General features: G+C 37.1%; 1 protein-coding gene across 1 annotated transcript in view; it reads right to left on the reverse strand.

Moving 5' to 3' along the window:
• myo15aa (myosin XVAa) overlaps positions 1-26,569 on the reverse strand; it is a 131,735-nt gene that overhangs the window by 80,992 nt on the left and 24,174 nt on the right. Inside the window, exons 2-16 of the mRNA XM_051933481.1 lie at positions 24,107-24,189; positions 21,707-21,770; positions 20,696-20,805; positions 20,486-20,560; positions 18,161-18,251; positions 15,288-15,391; positions 14,232-14,295; positions 13,428-13,541; positions 12,722-12,883; positions 12,312-12,425; positions 10,585-10,643; positions 10,383-10,506; positions 6,076-6,171; positions 5,331-5,462; positions 3,541-3,666 (exon numbers count right to left, since the gene is read on the reverse strand). Coding sequence (XP_051789441.1) covers positions 3,541-3,666; positions 5,331-5,462; positions 6,076-6,171; positions 10,383-10,506; positions 10,585-10,643; positions 12,312-12,425; positions 12,722-12,883; positions 13,428-13,541; positions 14,232-14,295; positions 15,288-15,391; positions 18,161-18,251; positions 20,486-20,560; positions 20,696-20,805; positions 21,707-21,770; positions 24,107-24,189 — 1,518 coding nt within the window. The remainder of the gene's footprint in view (positions 1-3,540; positions 3,667-5,330; positions 5,463-6,075; positions 6,172-10,382; positions 10,507-10,584; positions 10,644-12,311; positions 12,426-12,721; positions 12,884-13,427; positions 13,542-14,231; positions 14,296-15,287; positions 15,392-18,160; positions 18,252-20,485; positions 20,561-20,695; positions 20,806-21,706; positions 21,771-24,106; positions 24,190-26,569) is intronic.

A 26,569-nucleotide genomic window follows, 5' to 3' on the forward strand; every position in this document is an offset into this window, starting at 1 on the left:
CGCGAAGTTGAGAGGTTCCGGCTAGATATAGTCGGACTCACCTCGACGCACAGCTTGGACTCTGGAACCAATCTCCTTGAGAGGGGCTGGACTCTCTACCACTCTGGAGTTGCCCCCGGTGAGAGGCGCCGAGCAGGTGTGGGGTATACTTATTGCCCCCCAACTTGGAGCCTGTACATTGGGGTTTACCCCGGTGGACGAGAGGGTAGCCTCCCTTCGCCTTTGGGTGGGGGGACAGGTCCTAACTGTTGTTTGTGCGTATGCACCGAACAACAGTTCGGAGTACCCACCCTTTTTGGAGTCCCTGGAGGGGGTGCTAGAGGGCATACCTTCTGGGGACTCCCTCGTTCTGCTGGGAGACTTCAATGCTCACGTGGGCAATGACAGTGAGACCTGGAAGGGCGTGATTGGGAGGAATGGCCCCCCTGATCTGAACCCGAGCGGTGTTTTGTTATTGGACTTCTGTGCTCGTCACGGATTGTCCATAACGAACACCATGTTCAAGCATAGGGGTGTTCATATGTGCACTTGGCACCAGGACACCCTAGGCCTCAGTTCGATGATCGATTTTGTGGTCGTGTCGTCGGACTTGCGGCCACATGTCTTGGACACTCAGGTGAAGAGAGGGGCGGAGCTGTCAACTGATCACCACCTGGTGGTGAGTTGGCTTCGATGGTGGGGGAGGATGCCGGTCAGGCGTGGTAGGCCCAAACGTGTTGTGAGGGTCTGCTGGGAACGTCTGGCAGAGCCCCCTGTCAGAAGTAGCTTCAACTCCCACCTCTGGCAGAACTTCGACCACATCCCGAGGGAGGTGGGGGACATTGAGTCCGAATGGGCCATGTTCCGTGCCTCTATTGTTGAGGCAGCTGACCGGAGCTGTGGCCGTAAGGTGGTCGGTGCCTGTCGTGGCGGCAATCCCCGAACCCGCTGGTGGACACCGGCGGTGAAGGATGCCGTCAAGCTGAAGAAGGAGTCCTACAGGACCCTTTTGTCCTACGGGACCCCGGAGGCAGCTGATAGGTACCGGCAGGCCAAGCGGAATGCGGCTTTGGTGGTTGCTGAGGCAAAAACTCGGGCGTGGGAGGAGTTTGGGGAGGCCATGGAGAATGACTTTCGGACGGCTTCGAGGAGATTCTGGTCCACCATCCGGCGTCTCAGGAAGGGGAAGCAGTGCAATGTCAACACTGTATATGGTGGGGATGGTGCGCTGCTGACCTCGACTCGGGACGTTGTGGGTCGGTGGGGGGAATACTTCGAAGACCTCCTCAATCCCATTAACATGCCTTCCAATGAGGAAGCAGAGCCTGGGGACTCAGAGGTGGGCTCCCCCATCTCTGGGACTGAGGTCACCGAGGTGGTCAAAAAACTCCTTGGTGGCAGGGCTCCGGGGGTGGATGAGATACGCCCGGAGTTCCTCAAGGCTCTGGATGTTGTAGGACTGTCTTGGTTGACACGCCTCTGCAACATCGCATGGACATCAGGGACAGTGCCTCTGGATTGGCAGACCGGGGTGGTGGTCCCCCTCTTTAAGAAGGGGGATCGGAGGGTGTGTTCCAACTACAGAGGGATCACACTCCTCAGCCTCCCTGGAAAAGTCTATTCAGGGGTCCTGGAGAGGAGGGTCCGTCGGATAGTCGAGCCTCGGATTCAGGAGGAACAGTGTGGTTTTCGTCCTGGTTGCGGAACAGTGGACCAGCTCTATACCCCTTAGCAGGGTCCTGGAGGGTGCATGGGAGTTTGCCCAACCAGTCTACATGTGTTTTGTGGACTTAGAAAAGGCATTCGACCGTGTCCCTCGGGGAATCCTGTGGGGGGTACTCCGAGAGTATGGGGTACCGGCCCCCCTGATAAGGGCTGCTCAGTCCCTGTACGATCGGTGCCAGAGCTTGGTCCGCATTGCCGGCAGTAAGTCGAACCCGTTTCCAGTGAGAGTTGGACTCCACCAGGGCTGCCCTTTGTCACAGATTCTGTTCATAACTTTTATGGACAGAATTTCTAGGCGCAGCCAGGGTGTTGAGGGGGTCCGGTTTGGTGGGCTCAGGATTGGGTCACTGCTTTTTGCAGATGATGTTGTCCTGTTTGCTTCATCAGGCCGTGATCTTCAGCTCTCTCTGGATTGGTTCGCAGCCGAGTGTGAAGCGGCTGGGATGAGAATCAGCACCTCCAAATCCGAGACCATGGTCCTGAGCCGGAAAAGGGTGGAGTGCCCTCTCAGGGTTAGTAGCGAGATCCTGCCCCAAGTGGAGGAGTTCAAGTATCTCGGGGTCTTGTTCACGAGTGAGGGAAGAATGGAGCGTGAGATCGAGAGGCGGATCGGTGCGGCATCCGCAGTAATGCGGGCATTGCATCGGTCTGTCGTGGTGAAAAAGGAGCTGAGCCGCAAGGCGAAGCTCTCAATTTACCAGTCGATCTATGTTCCTACCCTCACCTATGGTCATGAGCTATGGGTAGTGACCGAAAGAACGAGATCGCGAATACAAGCGGCTGAAATGAGTTTCCCTCCGCAGGGTGTCTGGGCTTTCCCTTAAAGATAGGGTGAGAAGCTCAGTCATCCGGGAGGGGCTCAGAGTAGAGCCGCTGCTCCTCCGCATCGAGAGGAGTCAGATGAGGTGGCTCGGGCATCTGATCAGGATGCCTCCTGGACGCCTCCCTGGTGAGGTGTTCCGGGCACGTCCAACCGGGAGGAGGCCCCGGGGAAGACCCAGGACACGCTGGAGGGACTATGTCTCTCGACTGGCCAGGGAACGCCTTGGGATTCTCCTGGAAGAGCTAGAAGAAGTGGCCGGGGAGAGGGAAGTCTGGGCATCTCTGCTCAAGCTGCTGCCCTCGCGACCCGACCTCGGATAAGCGGGAGACAATGGATGGATGGATGGATAGTTTCTCAATCATTCAGTTGATTATTTATTTAAAAACAGTATAAAAGACAAGAAGCATCTGTCTGTTTAATGACATGCTGTCATTGGTTAAATAGAAAAGCTAAGAGAGAGGAACGACCACAGTGGCAGATGTTGCAAGATCATCAGTAAAATACTGAAGAAAACTCATTCAACTCAATCACACAGTCAATCAATCAATCGCCATCTTACACCGTCTTACAGGTTTTACATTGTGGTAACTGGAGGTGTTCAGCCACAAATCTGTGACTACAACGGTGGTCAGACATTGATTCTGTGTAGCAATACAAGAACATCCATTCTCAGCTGTGCAGAGACTACATGTAAGTACTGCAAGTGGAGCTCACTCTCTCTCTCTCTATCTATCTCTCTCTCTCACTCAGCCCCTAGTTTTCTGCACAGCACTACAACCAGTCGCTCAGTTATTCAGTCATGCAGGTAAATAAACTCATTCATTTAAGTTGCACAATTAGTTGATCAATTACACAGTCTTTCATTCATATTTATTTATTTGAAATGATATATTTGTTATGCTTAATTTAAATAATATTTATTACACTCCTTGACAGTTTTACCATGAGGCAAATACAGCAGTGTGCTGCCATAGCACCAGCACGCTCCATTTTAGCACCTATGCTGTCCTTACCTGGTAGGCAACTTTACCAGCGTAGTGTCTGATAGTGAATTCAGGCAGTGGCATTTTTGGCTTGGAGTACAACGGGTTGTTACCATGATGATAGTGACACTTCTGAAGGTAACTGTGATCTGTTGCCTAATTTACAAAAAGAAATGACAGTAGTTTAAAAACATAATTATTCAATGTGAATGTCATAATTTCATAAAAGGCCAGAATTGTCTGTCTTTCCTTCATTACTGTAAAGATGCAGATTAATAGCTAACAGCCAGAGGGAATATGGAAGTTCAAATAGTATGGATATCTTCACTTACAAGCCAGACATTATAGTAACTGTTTATTGTTTTATAAGAGAAAAAACATTATGAACACATCTAATGGACTGTCTGGGGCATTTTAGTAAGCTGGTATAACCTTTCCTTTACCTACAAAGGGTGTAAAGAGTCTACTGTGGGTCAGTTGTCCTGGTGTAGCTAATAAAATAAATAGCAATGAAGTGAATATAAAATAAGTAGAAGATAGACTACAAACTTTGTGAAATGCGTATCTTATAAAATGAGTTCCATTCTTTGTACATGCAGGTAAGAAGATGAGACTAGGTGCTTAGCAATCTCAGAAAATGTAACTGAGCTGTTGCTCTGCAGGATAAAGAAATCTAAAATTGTTTGTCTCAGCTACCAATGTAAACATTTTTTAATTGTTGCTGATTATGCAAAGTGCACCAGAATCGGTTAGAACCAGACATAGTGATCTTACATACTAAGCAGCCATAATGTTCCTTTCATCAGACTAGTCTGTCAGTAGGATGGAAGAGGTATGGTTTTCACTCAGCAGGTATCTATCCCCCTGCACCAAGCTCCAAATCATGCTCTGAGCAGCCACGCTTATGCCATGCACACAGAAACACAGAAAGAATTAAAGATAGAAAGCAAATTCTATACCTCAGGTAACATTCTTTTTATTCTTGACAACAACGAACAGTCAATGGGCAAAAGGCCCAGAGACGCAGGATTTCAGCACAGTTTCAAAAGTAAACTGTATAAGTTAAGAATTCAAAAGTTCAGCCTTAGACATAAACACAGACATGTTTCAAACATGGTAGTCAGATCACCTTTTCTTATCTAAGCAACTTTATTATATTTTTATATGTTTCCCTGGACATGCTCAAGGTGAAGCAGAGATCCTGCTTTCCTCTAGTTGCATAAATGATTAAAATAAGCAGGAAATTAAACAATATTTAAGGATTATAAATAAGACAAAAAATTAAACAACAAGAAATAGGTCAATTAATTAATAGAACCCACATGTAGTAATAGCAGGTAAGAATGCCAGTTTAACATAGGATGCATGCAACCACACTATAACAGATTTAAAATCCCTAATTGACTTCATAAATTGTCTTTGAACTGTGAGAAAATGTCTATATGAACACAAGAGTTACAGAAAAACTGCAATAGCCCCAGATAAAAATAATTTGCATATCAACAATTATATTAATGATGTAAGACATTTTATTAAAATATATAAAAATATTCTTACATTGTGGGAGTGGTAAACCAATATTTTTATTTTTTTACGTCTATTGACATTAAATCCAAATACAGCATTGATTTATTATTTAGCCTTGAACAGAAAATTTGATTAGAAAAACGAAGAAAGCTAAACAAAACAATTGTATTTATTTACAATACATGCATGCATTAATTAATTTCATGTGTTCTGGTTTTAAAAATCAAAGTCATATTCTTATACATGCATCAACGTTTGTGATGTGAAGTTTGGTTCCAAGTACCTGGCCTTACCTGTGGGAAGCAGCTCTGGTCATCCAGAATTCTAAGAATTCCATAAGGCTTTTGTGCAATGAGGTCAATGCAGGGCTGGTTGTCATTGAAGTTGATTTCTTTCCACTGAATCTGTTCTCTTGTGTATTCATCCTAATATGGAATAGTATATCAGTAGTTGGCTAAGCTTGATTATTTTTGTTTTTTATGATGTTATGATACTTTCTGCTGACAAGTTTGCCTTGAACCACTGAATAGACCTGTACACATGGTTATACAATTGCTTGCTGAGACTGGTTAGCCATCAATCTAAATCTTTCATTATTATTTTTAAATACACTTACTTTGTTTTATGAAGTGGTATAATAGTGTAACACCAGTATATATATATATATATATATATATATATATATATATATATATATATGATGTAAAACTACAACAATAACCAACTGTTATATTTTCTGTAGTGACTATGATGGCAGAGTGCTTTCGGTGTTCAACACAAAACAGAGAAATGGCAGGTAGTGGGCAATCAAGAAAACAACTTGCCCAAAGTCAGTGGAAGGAGAGTCTGCAACCTTGTTACATTTGTTGGGTTATGAGTAGCAGATGCATTCACATAAACAAATGTAAATAATTACAAATACTTATCAATTTTTAAATTAAAATAAAAAAATAACACTTTCATATTTGTATGTCTTCTAACATACATTTTATGAAAAATGTAACGTAAAAAATAATAATGAATAAAGCACAGACTTACCTGTTCTTCCTGGAAAACAATCTTATTGAAAAAGAACTGCAAGTACTCATTTGCATAATTAATGCATAGCTGCTCAAAACTGTTCAAGCTGAGATCCTAAAATGGAAAGAATCGTTTATTTTTCTGATTAATTACCATTACTATTCATACTTTTGAAACTAGCATTTTTGTAATAAAAGGTACAGACACATGATCAACTGGATGATAAATATTTATTTCACTTTGTTTTAAAGGAAGATGTCAAGCAGAACGTGTAGTGATTCACAACATGATTAAAGAACATGAACTTGGAATACAGTATTACAATGTTCTTTTGTTAATTAGTATCTTCTTTTCTTTTTATCTTTCAGGGCTTTCTGTATTTTCTCTCCAGTACTCCCTTCATATCTTGATTTATCTTATGATATTTTAATGTGTCATTTCTCTCTCCTTACCTTACCTTTTCTTATCTTCTCCTACTCTCAGTGTGCCTCTCAATTTTGTACTTCATTTTCAACAATCTAATCTCTAATCTTTGTCATTTGCTGTTTTTGTGCTGTTTTTAATCTTCAGTTACTAAGTCTTGAATTTTCATACCTTAGCATAAATTCTCTTTTTTGTCATACTTTATGTTTCTGCTTTCTTTATACAGTTTTACTCATTTGGCCATACAGTATTTTCTTTTCTTTCTTGTCACATCTATATGAAATTTCTTTTCTAATCACATCCAATTTTGTCCTATTTTGTCTCCTCCTATATTTCATTATGCTATCTTGTCATATACAGTAGTATTTGTTTTTTTGCAGTAAACATTTCCACATGGCACTTATTATATTAAATGTCCATAAGAGTGAAAAAGAAATTTTATAAATATTCAGCTACTAAACTCCAAAATGCATTTTCCTTTATTAAAATGTCTCCCCTGGACAACACAAAGTAATTATTGGGCAATACTATTAATATTAAATTTAAAGGACATTGGTTGGAACTATCAAGAATTACACTTAAAACTGAGGCCAGGAAGTGCTTCTTCAAAAAAGGGTTGTGGGAATCTGCAAGAAAGTAATGAATAATATTTTTGAAGGATGACAAAAAAGTATCTGGATGCAATATTGGGACATCTTAAATATTAGCTAACCAAACAACGGTGTCTTTTTGTTTGCTACTTTTTATGTTATTATGAATCTCATAATAAAGTAAATTTATATTAAAAAACTTTTATTCCAGGTATATAAATAAATACTGTAATTGGAAAATGTAATATGTATGCACAATTGATCTCAATAAAAAATGCAATAAACCCTTAAATTCTTGCAGAAATGTTTTGCACAATAATTTGTTTAATTTGAGAAAAAAGGTTGAAAAACAAAACGCCTTTTAAAATATTTCAAATCAGAAGTACTTTTTAGCATTGTTGTGATGTGAGATTTTGCATATAAGTTGATAAATATTTTGTATGTCTTTGTTTGTAATTTAGGCAAAGCAATGTTACATTAGTGAGAAGCATTCATGTTCAACCCAGGAATAGGTCTCTTTGAATTTTATGACAGAGTTGGGGGAGGATGTGCCTTAAACCATTTTGGCGAATGTTTCTCTGCTAAAGTCTTTCAACCCCCGCAAGAAAGCCATAAAGACATATGGTCTTGGGGGTGGCAGGTTTTAAGATGTTGTATTCCCCCATTGGTCTGAAGTATGGCTGTTTGGAATTGGCTTGGATCAGAAGCTTTTAAGTACTATGACGTCCTATTGGCTCTAGGAGTTGGACAGAGAATCTATGAATCTGCTTGCTCAACCGCATTATCTCTCTCTTACTAACCTCTGATCATGAAGAAGCATATCTCTCTTACCAAACTGATGAAGACCATCACACCATGAACTGAAGAAGACAACACAATGGAGAGCACAACTCGGCAGCCATATTGAGGCAGGTAATGCAGCCTGTTCTGAAGAAAGCTGAATGATGCTTTAACTAGAGACATTTTAAATAACTAACAAGTCTGTGTACCGCCTGAAACTACACATCACCATTTAATCAGGTTGTATGGTTGCCAATATTCAAATGTACTTTGCATATTGTTATTATTTATGAATATTATCAATAATACATTATTTTAGGTGTAACTTAACTCCTGCTTGTCTTTTTACTACACCTAATTGCCTATAGATATAGAAGGGAAGGTGGGGATAAGTTATATACTATAATACCTTATAAACAGTGGTAAGTCTGTGGGATTTGAGGCATTCTGACAGAGGCTACATCTTAATAATACAATAGGGGAAAGTAGAGCAATATATTACTCTACCAAGATAAAACAAGCATGATAGAACTAAGTAGTCTCCAAGCCCTGAATAACTATGCCTGACGAGTTTCTAAGAACTGTGATGCTGTCAATCTAGATGACAAGTCTAAATAGTCTTTATTTGGGATAAAACAATTCCTGTCTGCTGATGAAATATTAACTGTGACGTGCACACTAATGTCTGATTTGAAAATTCAAGGTCTTTGAGTTCAAATATCTTTTGTTAGTTGTTAAAAGAATGAGGAATAAGCAACACCATGTTTTTCCAAAAGTGCCTATAAAGTCAGTGCCTGAAATTCCTGAAAGATTAGATGTGTGAAATTATACTGCAGGTCACTATTCAGGTGAAAAACTTTGACAAGCACTGTCTGAGCTGAAGAGACAAATGGTACCCATTAGTAAAAATAAGAACTCATCTTTATAGCATCCACCATTAACAAAATTGAAAATACACATGTCAAATAATATCAAACCACCATTCCAAGGTGTTTAGAAACCACCACATAACTATGTTTAACATCAAGTATACAAATACAATCACAGTGGAAATTCTTTCACTTTTTTCTTCCAACCATTAGCAATAAAGACAATAAAATTAACCTATGACAGAATGCTGTTCTTTCTACATACTAATATTCAAAATGGCACCTGTGAATATGGCCAGTGACATTACCAACAAGTGATGCTGCGAGCATCAATAAATAAACAAATGAAGAAAATATAAGAATAAAAAATGACAAAAATAAATGGGAAATGGAGAATAAACAGTGCAAAATGAACTTCATAATACCTTGAAAGAGGTTGCCCAGTGGGGCCTGCTATATTACTGCACCTCAAGACATACAAGTCAATACTGAAAGATACATTTAAATAGTATTTTTGTATGAAGTAATTTTAATGGTATGTGTGAGGCTATGCAGCATACCATACAAGATATCTGGAAAGGCAAAACCTTGGATTTTAAACTGATTGACATGCCAGAAACAATTAGTACAGTTATGACAGGAAAATGGGTCAGACCTTCAGCTGAGTCCATCAGGGGTCTGTGCTTAAACTGTTACTGTTTCTAATTTATTTTAACAACACTGATTATATTATATATATTAAACCTGTAAAATGATGCAAAAATCAGAGGGATGGAAAATCCCAAGGAGGCAGCAAAAACATTTTAAGAAGACCTAGACATTCTTCAAACCTTTGTAAAAACATATACAATGTAATTTAGTACAGACAATTGCAAACTGCTGTACTACCGGACAGTGGACATACACCTGAAAAATGATTTATGGACTTATGTTAGAACAACATTCCCATTGTCCAGGAAAAGCAATTAAAATGTAAATACATTGTTAACTTATCTTTAATTTTTATTAATATAAATCAAGGAATATTTGTCCAGACTGTATAATGTGCTCTGTGTTACAGTCTGAAGTATTGTGTTTGTCTATGCTCACCATACTACAAAAAAGGCACAGCAGAAGAAACTGTCAAGAATAGCAACTAAGTGCATTTCTGGATTAAAGGGCCCACCCTACTGTTACAGGTTAAGGAATTAAAACTTCTTTAATTCTCAGATATGAAATCTGCATGAAGACCCAATCCAGGTCTTCAACATTCTCAAAAGGCATCAATAATGATTGAGCTGATGATTGAATGTACTCAAATATAGCAGTGGAAAATAAGTAGAAATTCTATTAAGATTACATCCAGCAAGCTCAGGGAAATCAAATGCCTAGGATCAAACAATGAAACAATGGTGGGGCTTTAATCAAAAACTTTCTGACTTGGTGTCCAGTGCTTCCAATGCCAGCTAAGTTAGCCAGATGCACCAGATAAAAGCCACGGGATTCACAATAAATAAGAAAATAATTACAGTTCAAAGAGAATTTTATTTTTTTTTCTTGTGAAACACCATAAAACAAAGTTTATTTGAAGCTCTTAAAAACTTGTCACATTGCTCTGCACCTACACTCAGCAAAGAGTGCTATACTAAAAAAAACTGATTTGAATTAAAAGTTCCTTCAGTACCTCAAATCCATAGATGTCAAGAATAGCTATTGATAAAGCTTCATTCTTGGGATACACAAGTTTATTGATCCTGTCTGTGAGCCAGCTGAACAGAAGGGAGTACAGGATCTTGGCAACAGCATCTCTGAGGGCAGGAGAAGTACTTATTATTTTTGATCACACGTTCACTGACAGTATAATGTGAGGCATCAGCAGAACTTACCTGGCATCGACAGCACTTTCCACAGTCAAGGGAGTGAAGATTTTCTCTCTCATTGTCTCCTAAAGAAAACAATTTTGTGCCTAAATAACTACTAAATCCATGCACTTCCAATAAAGATTAATTTTCTCCCAACTTTAGACTTTTTAACATTAATGAAAAATATATGAAAATAATGTTTTGAATTTTGCAGCTCTTCACGAGTCATGTTGAAAACAAAATTCTAAAGGTACTGTATTTTAAATTATAATCAATTGTTTAAATAATTATTAATTACAAAAAAGTTTCATGCTATATAATAGAGCATAATTCATCAATAAACCCATGTCATCCAAACACATGGTCATAGTAGGTTAGTGCCTATCCCAGTAACAGATGGTGCAAGGTGGGAAACCAGTTCTATGTAGGGCTCAGTCCAGACCAATTTAGACACAGTTGTTTACATGCATACCTTTAAGATGTGGGAGAAAAATCAGACTATTTGAAGGAAAAACAATACAGATATGGGGAGAATATGCGTACCCCAAATCAACTTGACCTGGTGAGATTTTAACCCACAAACTCTTGAAGCTGTACATCAGCAGTGATAACCACTGCACCTCTATGTCTCCCAAAACAAATTTCAGTGAATTATAAATAAAATACAGCTGGACTGTTTCTGTATGTCATAGATTTATCTTAAGATTTAAAAAAAATTACTATGACTTTTTATTATTAATTTTTCAATTTTTTGAACAATTATTGGATCTTTTTCTACTGTTTACTTTTCTTGCAACATATGAGATGTTGAGGCTTGATCTTATTATGGTCACAACCATGTTGTTATCTGGTGTCATGTGCTGTCACAGAAGCAGTTAGTTGCTGTGATTCTGTTCTGTTTTCCACAATAATTCTTGCCAGAAAGTTTTATTAAGGCCAACTTAAAGTACACTTCAATAATCAGTGCCCAAAAATAGGACAGACTTATTGACTAATTACATATGCTCTGTGATGAAAAGAAATTATTAAGCATGCAACGATACGTCAATATTCCAACATTTCAATGCAATGCAATAGATTTTTAATTTTTTCCTCTTGTTTTTGGAATCATAACTTGCTATCTAGCTTTATGTAAATTGGGCAATTGCTCCTCAATGCAATTTATTCTCATAAATAACATATTTAAAATTTTTAAATTTTAACCGTTTCACCGATACTTATAGAGAAAAGCCAAGCAAAATGACACCTTTTATTGGCTAACTAAAAAGATTACAATATGCAAGCTTTCGAGGCAACTCAGGCCCCTTCTTCAGGCAAGATGTAATCATCTTGATCTACATTAGATGTAAGATGTAATCATCATTGATTACATCTTGCCTGAAGAAGGGGCCTGAGTTGCCTCGAAAGCTTGCATATTGTAATCTTTTTAGTTAGCCAATAAAAGGTGTCATTTTGCTTGGCTTTTCTCTACATTCATAATGGCTAACGCGGTACAACACCCTAGTACTACAAGTATTTTAATTCAATTCAAACAAATATGTTACAATACATTATATTAATACTAAATTGAACTCGCCATTGTTTGAAATTATTTTAGAAAACATATTTTTATTGTTATAAAGCATTTAGTTGTTTTTCACATGCTACAGTGCATAGAGAGGTGGGGGCACCAAAAAGGCTTGAAATGTCTAAACACATTAAAAGAAAATATATGTAAAGCATGAAAGTAGGTTTTTAAATGGCAAACTTACAGTCACTTTATAGGTAATTGATTTCTGCAATCCTTCTGGAGAGATTTGAAGAAGCTCAGCTACAACGCGGATCTCTTGGGCACTCACAACAGATGCTGCTTCCTGGGAATCACTCTATAATAAACAGTAAAGCTTATCTACTTACAGAAAGGAGCTCAGTATTCCCAAATGATGGCAACATATTTAAAGAACTTTCATGCCCACTTTAAATGCTGGTGCAGTTATAATATTGACTTTTCCTATCAAAGTAGGTTCAGGCATCTCTCCCTCTACACAGGCCCCAGTTAGCATGTTTAGAAAATTAATGAGTATGAAAAACAATTTATGCTCTGTTGACGAATAATACTAAATATATCTTTAGTAGACTTTTTTTGTATTACATCATTCATTACTCTGCATTCTAAAATTACCTCATATTTTTCAAAATATATATTCCCAAGATGGAGTATGGAAGACAAGACTTTGAATATACTGTTCTTGTCCTCAGCACTGAAGCTAAGAATCTCCATGGCACTGAGGAGCCTTCTGAAATCTTCAGCATCACTCTTCCCAGGAATCTCACAGTTACCCCCCTAACAAGAAATAAGAAGAGCAGAAGACTAGACATCTAGGATAAATAAGAGATGAAAATCTATATATTTGGAAGTGTTTTATTTAGCAAATATCTACTATATAATAAAACACTAATTTATGTGTGAGTGTGTGTGTGTGTCTCTCTAGTCCCTCCAATCAATCTGATTGGTTAGTTTGGATTTGGTCTGATTGGTCAGTTTAGCTCAGTGGTAGGGATGATGACACAATATGTTAGGGCTGTGATGTTCAATTCCTGATTGTCGCAATTTTCTATAATTTTACAAAAGAAAGGTTAAAATTCAGAATTTCAATGACAAGAAATCAAATAACATACTGAGTAATGGTGAGTTGCTGAATACTAATGAGAGGCAATCGGAGTCGCCTTCAAAGGTGAGAAGTATTTGCAAGAATACAAATAATCTTTTCTTAGTGGGAAATTGGGGAACAGCAGGGAAGCAAGGTGCTTTAAAATGATAGAATCTGAGAAGCAGGCTCTGGAACGTGACTAAGAGAGGAAGTGCCGGGAAAGAAAATCAAACTTACTTGATTGAGGTAATAGTATGTGTCTGGTTCCTGAAGGTACAGTTTCTGCTTTTGTTGTGAAGGAAGGCCCGCAAGCATCTCATAGAAAATATGGTAATTTCTTTCATTTTTGGCCTGAAAGCAAATGAAGTTCATTGTGACATCAAAAGCACTCAAGAACTAATCTGATAAAGCTGTATGCAACTGTATAGTACCTCAAATAGCAACTATAAATGTACATAAATGTGCAAAAAATGCATTTCATACATTTTTTCTGTTTCAATTACATCATCATGTGAGCTAAATAGCAATAAAAATAATAATAATATCTCCATGGGACCACTTAATCCATTTCAGGATTGTAGGGAGAAGGATTTGAACCCAAGAACATCAAGTGCAAGACAGGGGAAACAAACCTGAAAGAGATGCCAGAACCATTGTGGTGCACATGCACTCATACTAGGCCAATTTAAAGTTAACAATTAACATAAAAGACTCATTTTTGGATGCATTTCATGTACATACTAATCCCAGACAGAAAATGATTAGACCAGGATTCATTTTCAAGGAGCAGTGAGACAGTGGTACTAACTACTGCACCATAATGCCATCACTAACAATAAGAAAATTAATAAAGCTACTGGTTTGTTTTCTCTACTGGTATTCCAAAGCTTAAATTATACACAACATAACTCTTGTTGAATTTCACATGTACCTCATATTGATCTCATCATCATCATCATCAACATATTTAGAACAATATTTTATTTAACACCCAGACCATCCATATATTTTGATATATCAACCTGATGTAAACTGACCTACCTGAAAAACTATCCTAGATTTTTCAAGAAGGTATTGTGAGGTTATGGCACCACTGATCACACCCCTGTGGTAAGTAATAATAATACATTTCTATTGTTATCAAAGTAAAGAAGTTCCTTAGTTGTATTGTTCTCAATCTAAAGAAATTTAAATGAATAGTGTTAAATTAATAACAGTATTTTTAGTATTGATTCATTTACAAGTACAGAAAATCACTTTAAAGATGGCAATAAGAAAGAAAGGTCTGCTAATAAACAGAATGTTAAGTTTGGAGTCATCTGTAACAATGAAGAGAACAGCTAAAATTAAAAATTAAAGCAGAGAGCAATTTTATCAGAACAGATGTGTTCCTTTTTTTCTTTGGCATCATGCAGAAAGTTAATTTAGTCTTGTATAAATACAAAAAACAGGTATTGCTGAATTCAGTCACAGGTAGTAACTTAACAGCCCTCATGTTTGAGCAATGTTAGTATCTGCAACCAGTCTCTTGCAAAGCTGAATGCAGTTGATCCCATAGACCTAAAAAACTACAGTATATGTGTCCAGAACTGAGCACTGACAGAAACTGTACCAGCTAGGTCTGTGGATAACCATGACTACATTTAGTGAAAGCAGCAGTTGAAATTGTAGTGAAGAAGAAACTACAGAGAACACTCTAGTTAGGCCAAAAATGCCTCCAGGGGTAAGTGATCACTGAAACTATAGCCCTATCTCTAGTTAAACTGAAAATGTATTCAGTATTGGGGAACAAGTTAAACTGCAATCAGTCTCTAGAAAGGAAGAAGTTCCCTCTCATTCAAAAATAGTGACTGAAACAAGTAAAACTGTCACTAGACTCTTGAAAGGGCTGGGACTGTGTTCATTACAGAATAACGACTAAAGCAGCAACCACTTATAGGTTACATCCAGTGTGATGAGAGACTGAAATAGAATTTGTTTATATGGATAACTGGAAATGCAGTCATGCCAGCATTGAGAGTGAGAGCACCCCTGAAAGTTTAGATTCTCATTAGGTTCAAAACAGTGGATAATGAATTAGAAAGAATTGGTACTCACTCCTCCAGAAAAATCTCCACATATTTCCCAAACCTGCTTGAATTATCATTGCGAACAGTTTTGGCATTTCCAAAGGATTCCAGCAAGGGGGTTGCTTCTAGGATCTATAACCAAAAATATTTGTTAATTTAATTTCTTTCCACTTCTATCACTGATATTCATAACAGAACAACTGTCTTTGATGAAGCACCAGTACATTGTAGGGCCTGCCCATGCACACACCCACATTCACTGGGGGCCAAATTGTTACTACCAATGAAAATAACACATACATTCTTGAGGATGGGGAAGGAAGATCAGAGCACTTGGAAGAAAACTCACACAAGCACTGGGAGAATATGGAATCTCTACATAGACAACTTGATTTGACATAGGAGAATGGACACTTATGACAGGTGTGCTAACTGCTGCACCACTGTGGTATCACTAACTTATTTTTTTAATCTACACAACTCTAGCAAAAATATAATAATTACAAATTAGTAAGTTTACATAATGAGGTTCATGGTCATATCCACTCAGTAACAAAGGCCTCTTAATCGACCAATCAGTTACAAAGAGTTTTAGGTTATTTACAGTACTGTACATAAATTAAAGAATCATAATATACTTTACATACATTTCTATTATATTCATTAATTTAGTTAACATTAAAAACTCAGGGCTGACTGTTATATCACAAGGCATAGTGGATGCAAAAATCAGCAGTTTAGTGGACACCTTGGTTGGTATGTAATGTTTGCCTGGAGATCTTTGTAATTATTTAATGAGTGAAACAATTCATAGCAGATGTTATATTGCCAGTACACAAGCTTCTGGCCTTTGGCATCACTTTAACTAAAACCTCACAGAGCTGTGCCACAAAGTTTCCTTGCCACAGACAGCTCAACAAGCTATATTGTTAAGAGGAGCTCTGTATATTTCAGACATTGTGCCACAAATATCCAGGTGAAAAGGTATCAAAATAGATATAATCCCTCATAACTTTTTGTCCTAAAAATATAAAAAAAAATGAAATGTTTGAATAATACAGAATTGGTACAACACAAAATAATTCAAAAGGGCAAAACAATGAACAGCTCTCAAAATGGTAGGGGGATCAAATTCTTATAACTGTGTTATACCTTAGACATACAAGCCTACTTATCCCAACCACCTTCAAATGACATGTTTAGAAATTAAACTATTTTATCTGCGGTGGGTTGGCGCCTAGCCCGGGATTGGCTCCTGCAGACCCCCATGACCCTGTGTTAGGATATAGTGGGTTGGAAAATGGATGGATGGATGGATGGAACTATTTTATTTTTTTCTCCTTACTACTGTTTTAATCTACAAACTGACATCTTGTGACCTGAAATGTAATGATTATAAACTGTTTTCTCAAGCTACACAGTACCTGCTGAAGATTACTTACAGTATAACTTTCCTGTTATAACATTACCATTGTTGTTAGTTTGTACTTACTGATGACATTTCAAAAATTCAACCTTTACCAGCCTTATCCATTATATGGTGTGGAAGGGCCATATCCCAACAGCATTAAAAGCAAGGCAGGAATTAATCTTTGATGAGACACCAAAACATTGATAGTATACACCCACACTCACTTATACATTTTTGCCTAACCTCTCACAGCATTAATTAAGTAATTATAAAATCATTACTATTCATTCCTACTGAATTATAATTCCTATTACTTTGACAGTTTTATATATAAATAATTATGATAAATAAAGTTGGGGTTTATTATAATTGTGAAGCAGTAAAAATCTGCAAGTAACATTAACACAAAGCATCAATTTAATAAAGCCTTTTCATGCACTGTTCAAACTGCTCCATCTTTCCATTTAAACACTTTATACACTTCATAAGAAACATAAATGAAAAACACACACATGCAAAAAGGTTCACTTCACTCTTCTGTCTATGTGCACATCAAACAGTTGCCATAATAGGGTTCATTACCTCGATCTGGATGTCCATAGCAGGCAACAGGAAACAAGATTAAGCAAATAAAAGAAAGGCTTAAAGTAACCTATTAATAAGACACACTCTGAAGTGCTGTCTCACAAACACAAACATTTAGCTGGAAAGACATATGGTGTTAAACAGTATTATAATTTACATTTTCCATGTTTGTATTCTGTAGGCCAGCCCCAAAAGGTCATTTTTTCTGAGTCTAATGTCCTTCTACTCTTCACTCATGAAGAACAGTCAATATCTAATGAATGAATTCTTCTTTTAAAATTCTCTTCCTATCTGAAATTCCCCTTATTCAAAGAAGGATGTGCATGACTTTCATGTAAAGCTACAGTACAACTACAAGGCCACTCATCAAACCAGTGAAGATTGGCACAGTTAACATCCTAGCTGGTTACACTCAAAGTCTCCCCTAATGATCATTTCCTAAGGAACCTGGTCTCTTCCACTGTTTAGTTCCTTTTTGATATTCTTGGCTTATTTGTTCTGGCATTTTTGAAATATGCTTTACCCACTCTACACCATTAAGCTATTTTGTGATTTTTGAATTAGTGTAGTGTTTTACCACAGATTTTTCAGTCCAAAGTTTTCTTTGATCCCATATAATTTATTCAGTCATCTCTTAGGTTAGCCTCATATTCTGACAATTCCTTTATCAAGATAACTGACAACACCTTCTGATTAAATGAGGACACAATTCTTATGTTCACACAAACCAACAAAAAATTAGCTTATTTTACAGTATTTCTCTAACCAAAATATTTCCTGAGATTATTCAACTAATGACACACTTAAGCTCAGGGAAAATGTTAAGATCAAGGTAATTTTTAGATAATGCAATAAAGTGCCTCTTTCTACAGAAACATTATGGCTTTCCTGCTCACCCACCCTACCTGCTGAGTAGTGTTTCGCTTGTGATGAATTGCAGCCAGGTACCTCAGAATAAGCTTTGTAGCCTCTGTCTTTCCAGATCCACTTTCACCACTGAGAAATCAAAATTCATATTCAGTTATTTTTTATTGTATCTTTACATGCTTAAATCTCTCATTCAACTAGGGTAGTATTCATAACCAGTATTCTTTTTCTACACTTTGTAAAACAAAAACATAAAAGCAGACAAGCACCTTTGAGGCACAAGGCAGCAAGGACAACATTGGAGCAACCAGTTTTGATATAGCCAGAAACAAATAATCTCAGCATCAGAGGGTGTTTACATTAAATGAATGGTTAAAAGGTAGCAAGTGATCACTGGTAATGTACATGCCAAAAATCTTGTATTAAATTTGCATGTTCACATTCATTGCATTATTGAGTTCATACTAATCAAAAGTTTCTAAACCAAAAGGGCAGAATTTTCTAAATCCGTGTGGTGTCTATTGGAGCTTATATGGTCATCAAGGATCCTGCCTCAAATTTGGGTCTCTGGTTACAAAGACAAAACAACACTGAGCTGAAATAAAACATGAGCTTTGGCCTGAATGTGACACAAAGATGTGTAAATTCTCACTTTGTACCAGAGTTGAAATGACAAACAAATAACTAAATTTCATAATGGGTAAGAGTGTGTAATGTAGTGGACAAGGAGATGTTTTTGGTTTGAGGAAGCAGACTTACCACCCCCAGTGTACTGTAAGTCATATTTATGTTACATTTACTTGTCTAGTGAACACTTAATATGCTGAACTTATTATGTAAGTGCAAATAAACTATCAATCCATTAATTTTATGATTTTGCTTTGTCCAGTCCACTGTCATTAAATTTGAGTTTATCCCGGCAGCATTGGCATCAAGGCAGGAATGAATCACAGGCAAGCCACTAGTTTACTGCAACATGCAGGAATTCCTACAGATTGGATGCTAAAGTATGTTGTCCAATTTTGCAAAAAAAAAAAAGGCTGAACCAAGTAACCCAAGTCAACAAGTTTATCATGCACCATTGGTAAATTACTGAGAGCAATAAAAAAGAAAAATACTACAGATCATATGGCAAAAACAGGTGTATTAGTCAACAGTTAACATGGATTTACGACTGGGGAGATTTCGTTTCACTAATATCCTAGAATTCTTTGAGAGAGCAAGAAAATCATAAAATCTGACAGGTGCATTATTACCTTGATTTTCAAAAAGGCTTTGATAAGTTACCACATTAGAAGCCAGTTAGAGTCCAAAATGCACTGTGAGAATGGATGCAACCTTAACCCTAACCTGTGATGCCCCGAGTGACTAGGGCGATGAGGTGACTAACAACAAGATATGGTGCAAAATACATAGTGTTTATTCCAAACAATTCAATTAGTGTCCAAACACTGCAGTGTAGATCTTCAATAAATAATCTGTAAAAATAGTGCATATGGAGATTAAAATCAATCAGTCAATAAATTCAATAAAATTAATAATAAAAATAAACTGCCCTAATTTCTCCTGGAGCCCCTGTTCATCTCTCGCTCCCCTGCTCACCCTCTGGGTCTTACAGTAGGCTGAGACACTTGTGAGCGTAGCCCATCCTTTTTGGTTTTTTCCCAATCACCTATGTCATCGTCTGCTGGGACACTTGGAACCCGTCTCTATCATCCTGTCAGCATCACTCATTGTCCACAAAATGGTTTTTGGAGCACTTGACCACTTCTGCTCCTCCTAATGCTCAATAGGAGCAACTTGCTCCTGGAGCGCCACTCCTCTTGTTCTCCATGGGCTTGAACATCCGTTTCTGCTCTTTGTTCTCTTGAATCTTTTTTCCTTCTTTTCTTTTTTTCCTCTCCTTCCTACTCAGACCATTTTTAACCTTGTGAATGTAGGTGCTTTCCATAACAATCCACAGAGCATCAATGCATAATGGATGTGTTTTTCATACCCACAAGTGAATGAGCAATCAGCTAGTTTCCCCAATAAACACTTGAGCCACATGGCTTTCTACTAGCATGCACCCACACCAACAAAGCCCAAACTATATTGTTTTGTACTGAAGGCATACTAAATTTGATACATTGCATTTTCATTAAATGTATCTCTTTACCTGACGCAATTATTCAAAACAACTTAAACATCACAAGTTGATAACGCAGCTGAACTGCTAAAAAACTTATGAGAGTTGTATCAATACGTTTTCCTGCTCTGAGTTTACTGATACTGGTCTGCAACGTTACCTCTATATTTTGAGCATTGCTAATCCACAAACACAGCTGACATGAAAACTCATATCATTTACAAGATACATTTACCTGATAATAATGCACTGGTTCTGTTTGGCATCCATCATTTTGGTGTAAGACACATTTGCAATTGCAAATAGATGGCTGCAGTCAAAAATAATAGAGATGAAAGTTAGAAATCTGGTAACGTATGATAATGTGACTGCTGAATTTTTTGAAAGTGCTGCTAGTGGTATATTGCAAGATAAAAAAAGACTCGCCTATAACACTAATACTCACGGAGGATTCTCTCCCAGTGCTCTCCCTTCGTACTGAAGAACAACATCTGTACCATAGATATTGTACATCTTGTAAGGGTTTACAGAGACAAGAATGCTGCCAATGTAGGTCTAAATGGAAAAAAATATATAAAGTAAATCAATATCAACCAGTCATTTATTATTTTTTTTGGCATGCATAACTTGGTTAATAAATCTTTATTTTATATACCACCTTTTAAAAAAAGCACAACACAATTAAAAAAAGTAAAATTAATTGTATGTACAAAATAATGACCTAAAACAAGAAAATTTTAAATAATGCTTGGACTATCAGTATATTTATTTAAAAAATGAAAGAGCTTGAAGTTGACATAATATGTTGAGATACTCGTACATATTTATATAGTTATGCAGAATATGAGGAAGACATATACTGTACATGTACTTTGGGATAGCAAAATACATAACATTTACTGTAAATGCTTGCTGAACTGTAAAAAAAAGGGAAAGTTAATTCTCCTTGTAATGTTTTAATGTGGAATTAACTTTCACTGTTTTCCACTTATTATAATTCTTCCTCTTCCAGATGTTCTTCAAAGTAGCACTATTCTAATTTGTGTATTCTCAATTCATTTTAGATACTGTACATATCTATACATACATATACATACATATGAAGGCATCAAGGTCCAAAAAGATAAATGGGATACCACCTGGGATTTAGCAGAAGTGCCGCACTCTAATGGACAGCCCATTCCTGTATACTTTGACAATTTACTATGTATTATAGGATAGCCTAGATCTTTACATGTAAAAGAACACCTGAGACCTGTAAGACAAATTCTAGGTGGGTGCCTCCTTTTTTGTGTTCCTTTTCTCACCTAGGCTTGATTTTGGGTTGGAAACATCTTTAGACACCTTATCTTCCAAAATATTTATACATTCAACAGAAAACTTAGTACTACATTCTTACCTTACATTTTGTCACCAAGTCACACTGCCCTGCATAAAATCGAAGAGTAGTACTTACATAAATGAGCTCTCTATTGAACCTCTTCTTTAAGTTGGAAAGAATGGAGATTTCATTGAGTTCCCTAGAAAAAAGGCAGTCATAATTGAACCTGTACTTTTTAATCTAATTTCAGCCAATAATATAAACCATGCCATAGAAAGATTAGAAAAAGTAGCTGTGAACCAGTAGAGGAAGGGTAGGGAGTTATGTAGAACTACAACTGAGTATAATGTTTCTGTCTGAGTCAACCTTGAGCACCTTGTCATTCTGAACATTAATTGGTAAGAATATTTCAATGTATCTTCATAAACGTCTCTGAGTGGATGGGCTGTCAAGCCAGTGATCTTTACAACTTTGTTACTGAAAGACTTATACTCCCAGATAGGACTGCTCTTGACAAATGAGTGTAAGAAGGTGTAACACACAAATAATAATGTAAAAACTCTTACAATGGTTCAAATTTAAACAAAAACAAACACACTCTTAGAACCAGTCTTGAGCATCTTGTAGCCGAGTCACTCACATAATTCGGTTATAATCAGTCTGAAGGAACCACATTAAGCCACCTTATGGGCTCAAAAGGAATAAAGAGTCAGGTACAATGACAGATAACAGGCACATATGAGACATTGAGGATAAGAGCTATAATTCATGTATGAGGATGAAAACTAACATTGTCAGACTCATTACTATGGACAGCACTGGCTAGGTAAAGAGTTTTCTTGATCAAATGTCATTTCTCTTCTGGTGCATGGTAAAACCCCTAGTGTATGTAAGGATATGCTATATAATTGTATAGACGTGAATTGTTACTGGTGGACAAGAGGTTCACCCTTATGCGACAAAACGTTTTGGACAGAAACATCATGTACTTTACTAGTCTTCAAAGAATTTGATGGTAAGAGGCAGTGAATTAAATGATTAAAAGAATACTTTCTTTTGACTCTTCAATTGCACTGTGAAAATTTTGTGCTCATGTGACAAATTAAAGAAGGAACTGGAGGAGTATGACTTGGCAGAGTATACAGTCTAATATGAGTATGAGTTCAAATTGTCAGTTGTGCTACTCTTGGATAATCCACAACAAATAACATGTTTTTAAAACGACATTCCCCAAAAGTGTATCTAGTGCCTGAGACTTCTGCATCAAAGGTCAATTGTTGATTTTTTTTTACTTATGTCAGCTGATGTGAGACTATATGCTGCTGACTCGGTTAAAAAGAGGCTAAACCCTCAATTGATCACAACTTGGGGCTGAGCTAGCTCATTTGGCTGTAAAGAGAATTGGACAGAAATAAGGAACTCAAATAGGTTTACTACAAATTCAGTTTGTCACAGGTGAACTCCAATCAAGTTACTGACTCATCTCAAGGATAATTTAGGCAAAGAGGATGTAAATGGACACAGTTTGGAGTGCTGTAGCAAAGGGTCTGACTAATTACATAAAGGAGCAATTTCAGTTTTTGATTTTTAATGAATCCGGAAATTTTTCTGAAAGTGTCTTCCTTTTGTCATTATGGGTTATTGAGTTGAGATTGATGAGCAAAAAATGTATCCACTTAAAATTAAATCCACTGTACATAGTCACACACTCACATATACAGTACACCAATTTTGAGCCAATTTACAGCAGTCAATTAATATAAAATGCATGTGTTTTTGGTATATGTAAAAAAGTATAGAATCAAATTATGAAATACAGAATCAGGAAGATGTGTAAATATTGCACATCTGATGAATTATCCTAATTTCTAATGGGTCCCTAAACAGGTAAGGAATCAGCAATAACCACTTCATTACCATGCAAACTTAAAGACCTATACTCCTTTATTAATTTTAATAGAGTGCACAGTACAAAGGGCGGCACGGTGACGCTGTGGTAGCACTGCTGCCTGGCAGTAAGAAGACCTGGGTTCGCTTCTCGGATCCTCCCTGCGTGGAGTTTGTATGTTCTCCCCGTGTCTGCATGGGTTTCCTCCGGGTGCTCCGGTTTCCTCCCACAGTCCAAAGAATAACCAGGTTTGGTGCATTGGCAATCCTAAATTGTCCCTAGTGTGTGTTTGGTGTGTGTGGGTGTGTGTGTGTGTGTGTGTTTGCCCTGCGGTGGGCTGGCGCCCTGCCCGGGGATTTCTTCCTGCCTTGCACCCTGTGTTGACTAGGATTGGCTCCAGCAGACCCCCGATACCCTGTGTTGGGTTAGTGGGTTGGATAATGACTGACTGACCGACACAGTACAAATTAACAGATGGACTAGAAAAACAAAGCTTAAAATGCCCGGTTGAAGCTAATATAAGTTGGCAGCTGAAGAAACAAAAAAGTAGTTCCATGCTGTTAAGAGAACATTATTAAGCATGGCATAACCTCCAATTAACACGAACTGCCAAAAATAGATAGCCATATAAGGCATTGTTTACTTACTCCAGGTGGGTCATATCTTCCAATCCATCTTCCTCACTCTGCTCTCTGTATCTGATTGATGGCAAATTTCGAATGGAGTATACCTGCAATTAATTCAACAAAGTGAGCAAAAGCTGACACACTGAGGACACAGTGTCACTGCATCAAATCAAAATGTTTATTCATGCATAGGCCAGACCTCAGTCTATGGTTTCACACTTAACAGGTGTACTTTAATTTTTCTAGTGGGAAAACAGGCAAAACAGAGGTATATCTAAAACAATTACCCCTATTTTTACTACTACATACATCTCAGTCTGAACATTTACTGCTGCGGGACACCTTCACTGTAAGCAGAGCCTTTTTCTGAAGTTGAGGTTTCACTCATATTTTTTATTTAAATGACAAAAAGGCAATAAATAAGAAAGCATGTTTTAATTCTGAGAAAGTGTATCTTTGGGAATTTATAAACTTTAATATAATAGAAATTATAGAGTAGAAAGTATGGGCCGTGTAACAATATAGTTTAGTATAGGCCTTCTAGTCAAGTACAAACACGACAGGAATCTTGTAATTAATTTGGAAGGCTTGTCTGCAATATAAACAAATGAAAATTGAAACCATCATTGGCTTTGCTCCAGGTTCCATAAGAATAACAATTCAGAGCACATTAGAGAACATAGGCCTGCCCAGTGATAGAATATCAGATTTCTATGAACCCTACATACACTGGAGAGTGTCACAAGTGATCCTAGAAAGCGGCACCTTGAATAAACAAAGGTCACCTTTTTTATATGTATCACTAGGAGGTCAACCATCTTTCTCATCTAAGATTGATCTTTCAGAATGTGTTGTCTACACATCACTTTATTGGAAACATGGCATGTGTAGTACATATCATTTTTCCCCACTCATAAAGCCATTACATGACAATTAATTTTGTCATGTATGGGTTGGCTTGGATCATTTCATCTCAAAAATATAATACATAGGACATGAGGCTGGTAAGTAAAAAATGGAAAATTAACTTAGGAAAGTGTTTTGATGTCCAAAAAAAGGAAAAGGCACGTACAAAACTGCAACTGTTCATTGCATGCTCCATGTGTTACATGCCATTTTTTCATGAATACATTAATAAAATAGAATATGTAAACATGATATAATATTCAAGAGTTTTGGGGATCTAACTAGTTAATGGTTTTGAAAATTGATGCATTTTGAATTTTGGTATTTCCTCAAAGACATATCATATTTTTGTTTATGAAACATTTTTGTAACAGTGAGTCAAATTAAAATATGGTAATAGAATATAATTACATTTATTAATATAGAAAATAAACTACTTGGTTTTTAATAACATTTTACAATATCATGTATTTAAAAATAGGGCTGCATCACGTAGAGTCAAATAGGGCTGTAGTGACTCAGGTAGCTGTTATAGACACCAGATTCCAACTTGTGTGTTTTAAAAATTTCATTCAGTGCATTTACATGTGCTTCAATAACCCAGTTATTCACAGAAACCTGACTTTTAAAATGTTGTTTAAACCCTTGTACCAGTTATTTTAACTGAGTTATTGGCCTCTGAGAAACAGGTTAAAAGAGGTAGATTACTCCACGAATAACCCGATTATGTGGACATGTATACCCTTAACCGGATTACTGTTAAGGATTTTGCATATCCATTGCACTCTGTCAGCCTGCACATGTATTTGCTTTGCCTGTACTTTCAGCAGTCATGAGTAGAAGCATCCATAATGTAAATTTCTACAGGCAGGTATTCGGATGATCACATTATTCTTTTTCCTGGCTAAAATAATACATTTCAGAAATTATGAATAATATTTTAGAAATAGCTGAATTTATGTTGATGAGATGAACACACATGGCTAAACTCAGCAACGCAATTTAAAAAGTAGTAGGTAACACATTACAAGTAACATGCATTATGTACAATGATTACTTTTTAAAGTAATGAGTAACTAACACATTATTTATCTTATTGAAGTAAAAATACCTGCATTATTATTATTTATTCCAGTAGCAGTGGGTGTAAGGCAAGAAGCACACGTACTGGGTCCTTTGCTGGACTCACTCGCACAGCCAAGCAGAAAAGAGCATACTACATGCATTTTGGTAAAAGTAATGTGTTAATAAAGCATCAGTTTGACTAAACATATTTATAAAACACAAGAAAATTACCATAGTTGTCATGCTTATTTATAGAAATAGCTGATTTCTGGTTATGTGTGTGCATATAAGCACAATTATTGATTGATTTACTTTTATTAGTGGATGTTTTGATGAGGGTCTATGACTAATTGTAGTTCATATTTCTTAAATATACAATTTCTAAAAGTAGGTCCTGATGGAGAATTAACATGTACAGTATGTTAGGCCCACCAATATACAGTTGCCCACATATGCAACTCTGCTGCCATTTTAATAATTTATATTGGGGATTTGTTTTGTTGGCAGACCCAG

Source organism: Erpetoichthys calabaricus, chromosome 11, assembly GCF_900747795.2.
Source record: "Erpetoichthys calabaricus chromosome 11, fErpCal1.3, whole genome shotgun sequence".
In the NCBI taxonomy this organism is placed as follows: Eukaryota; Metazoa; Chordata; class Cladistia; order Polypteriformes; family Polypteridae; genus Erpetoichthys; species Erpetoichthys calabaricus.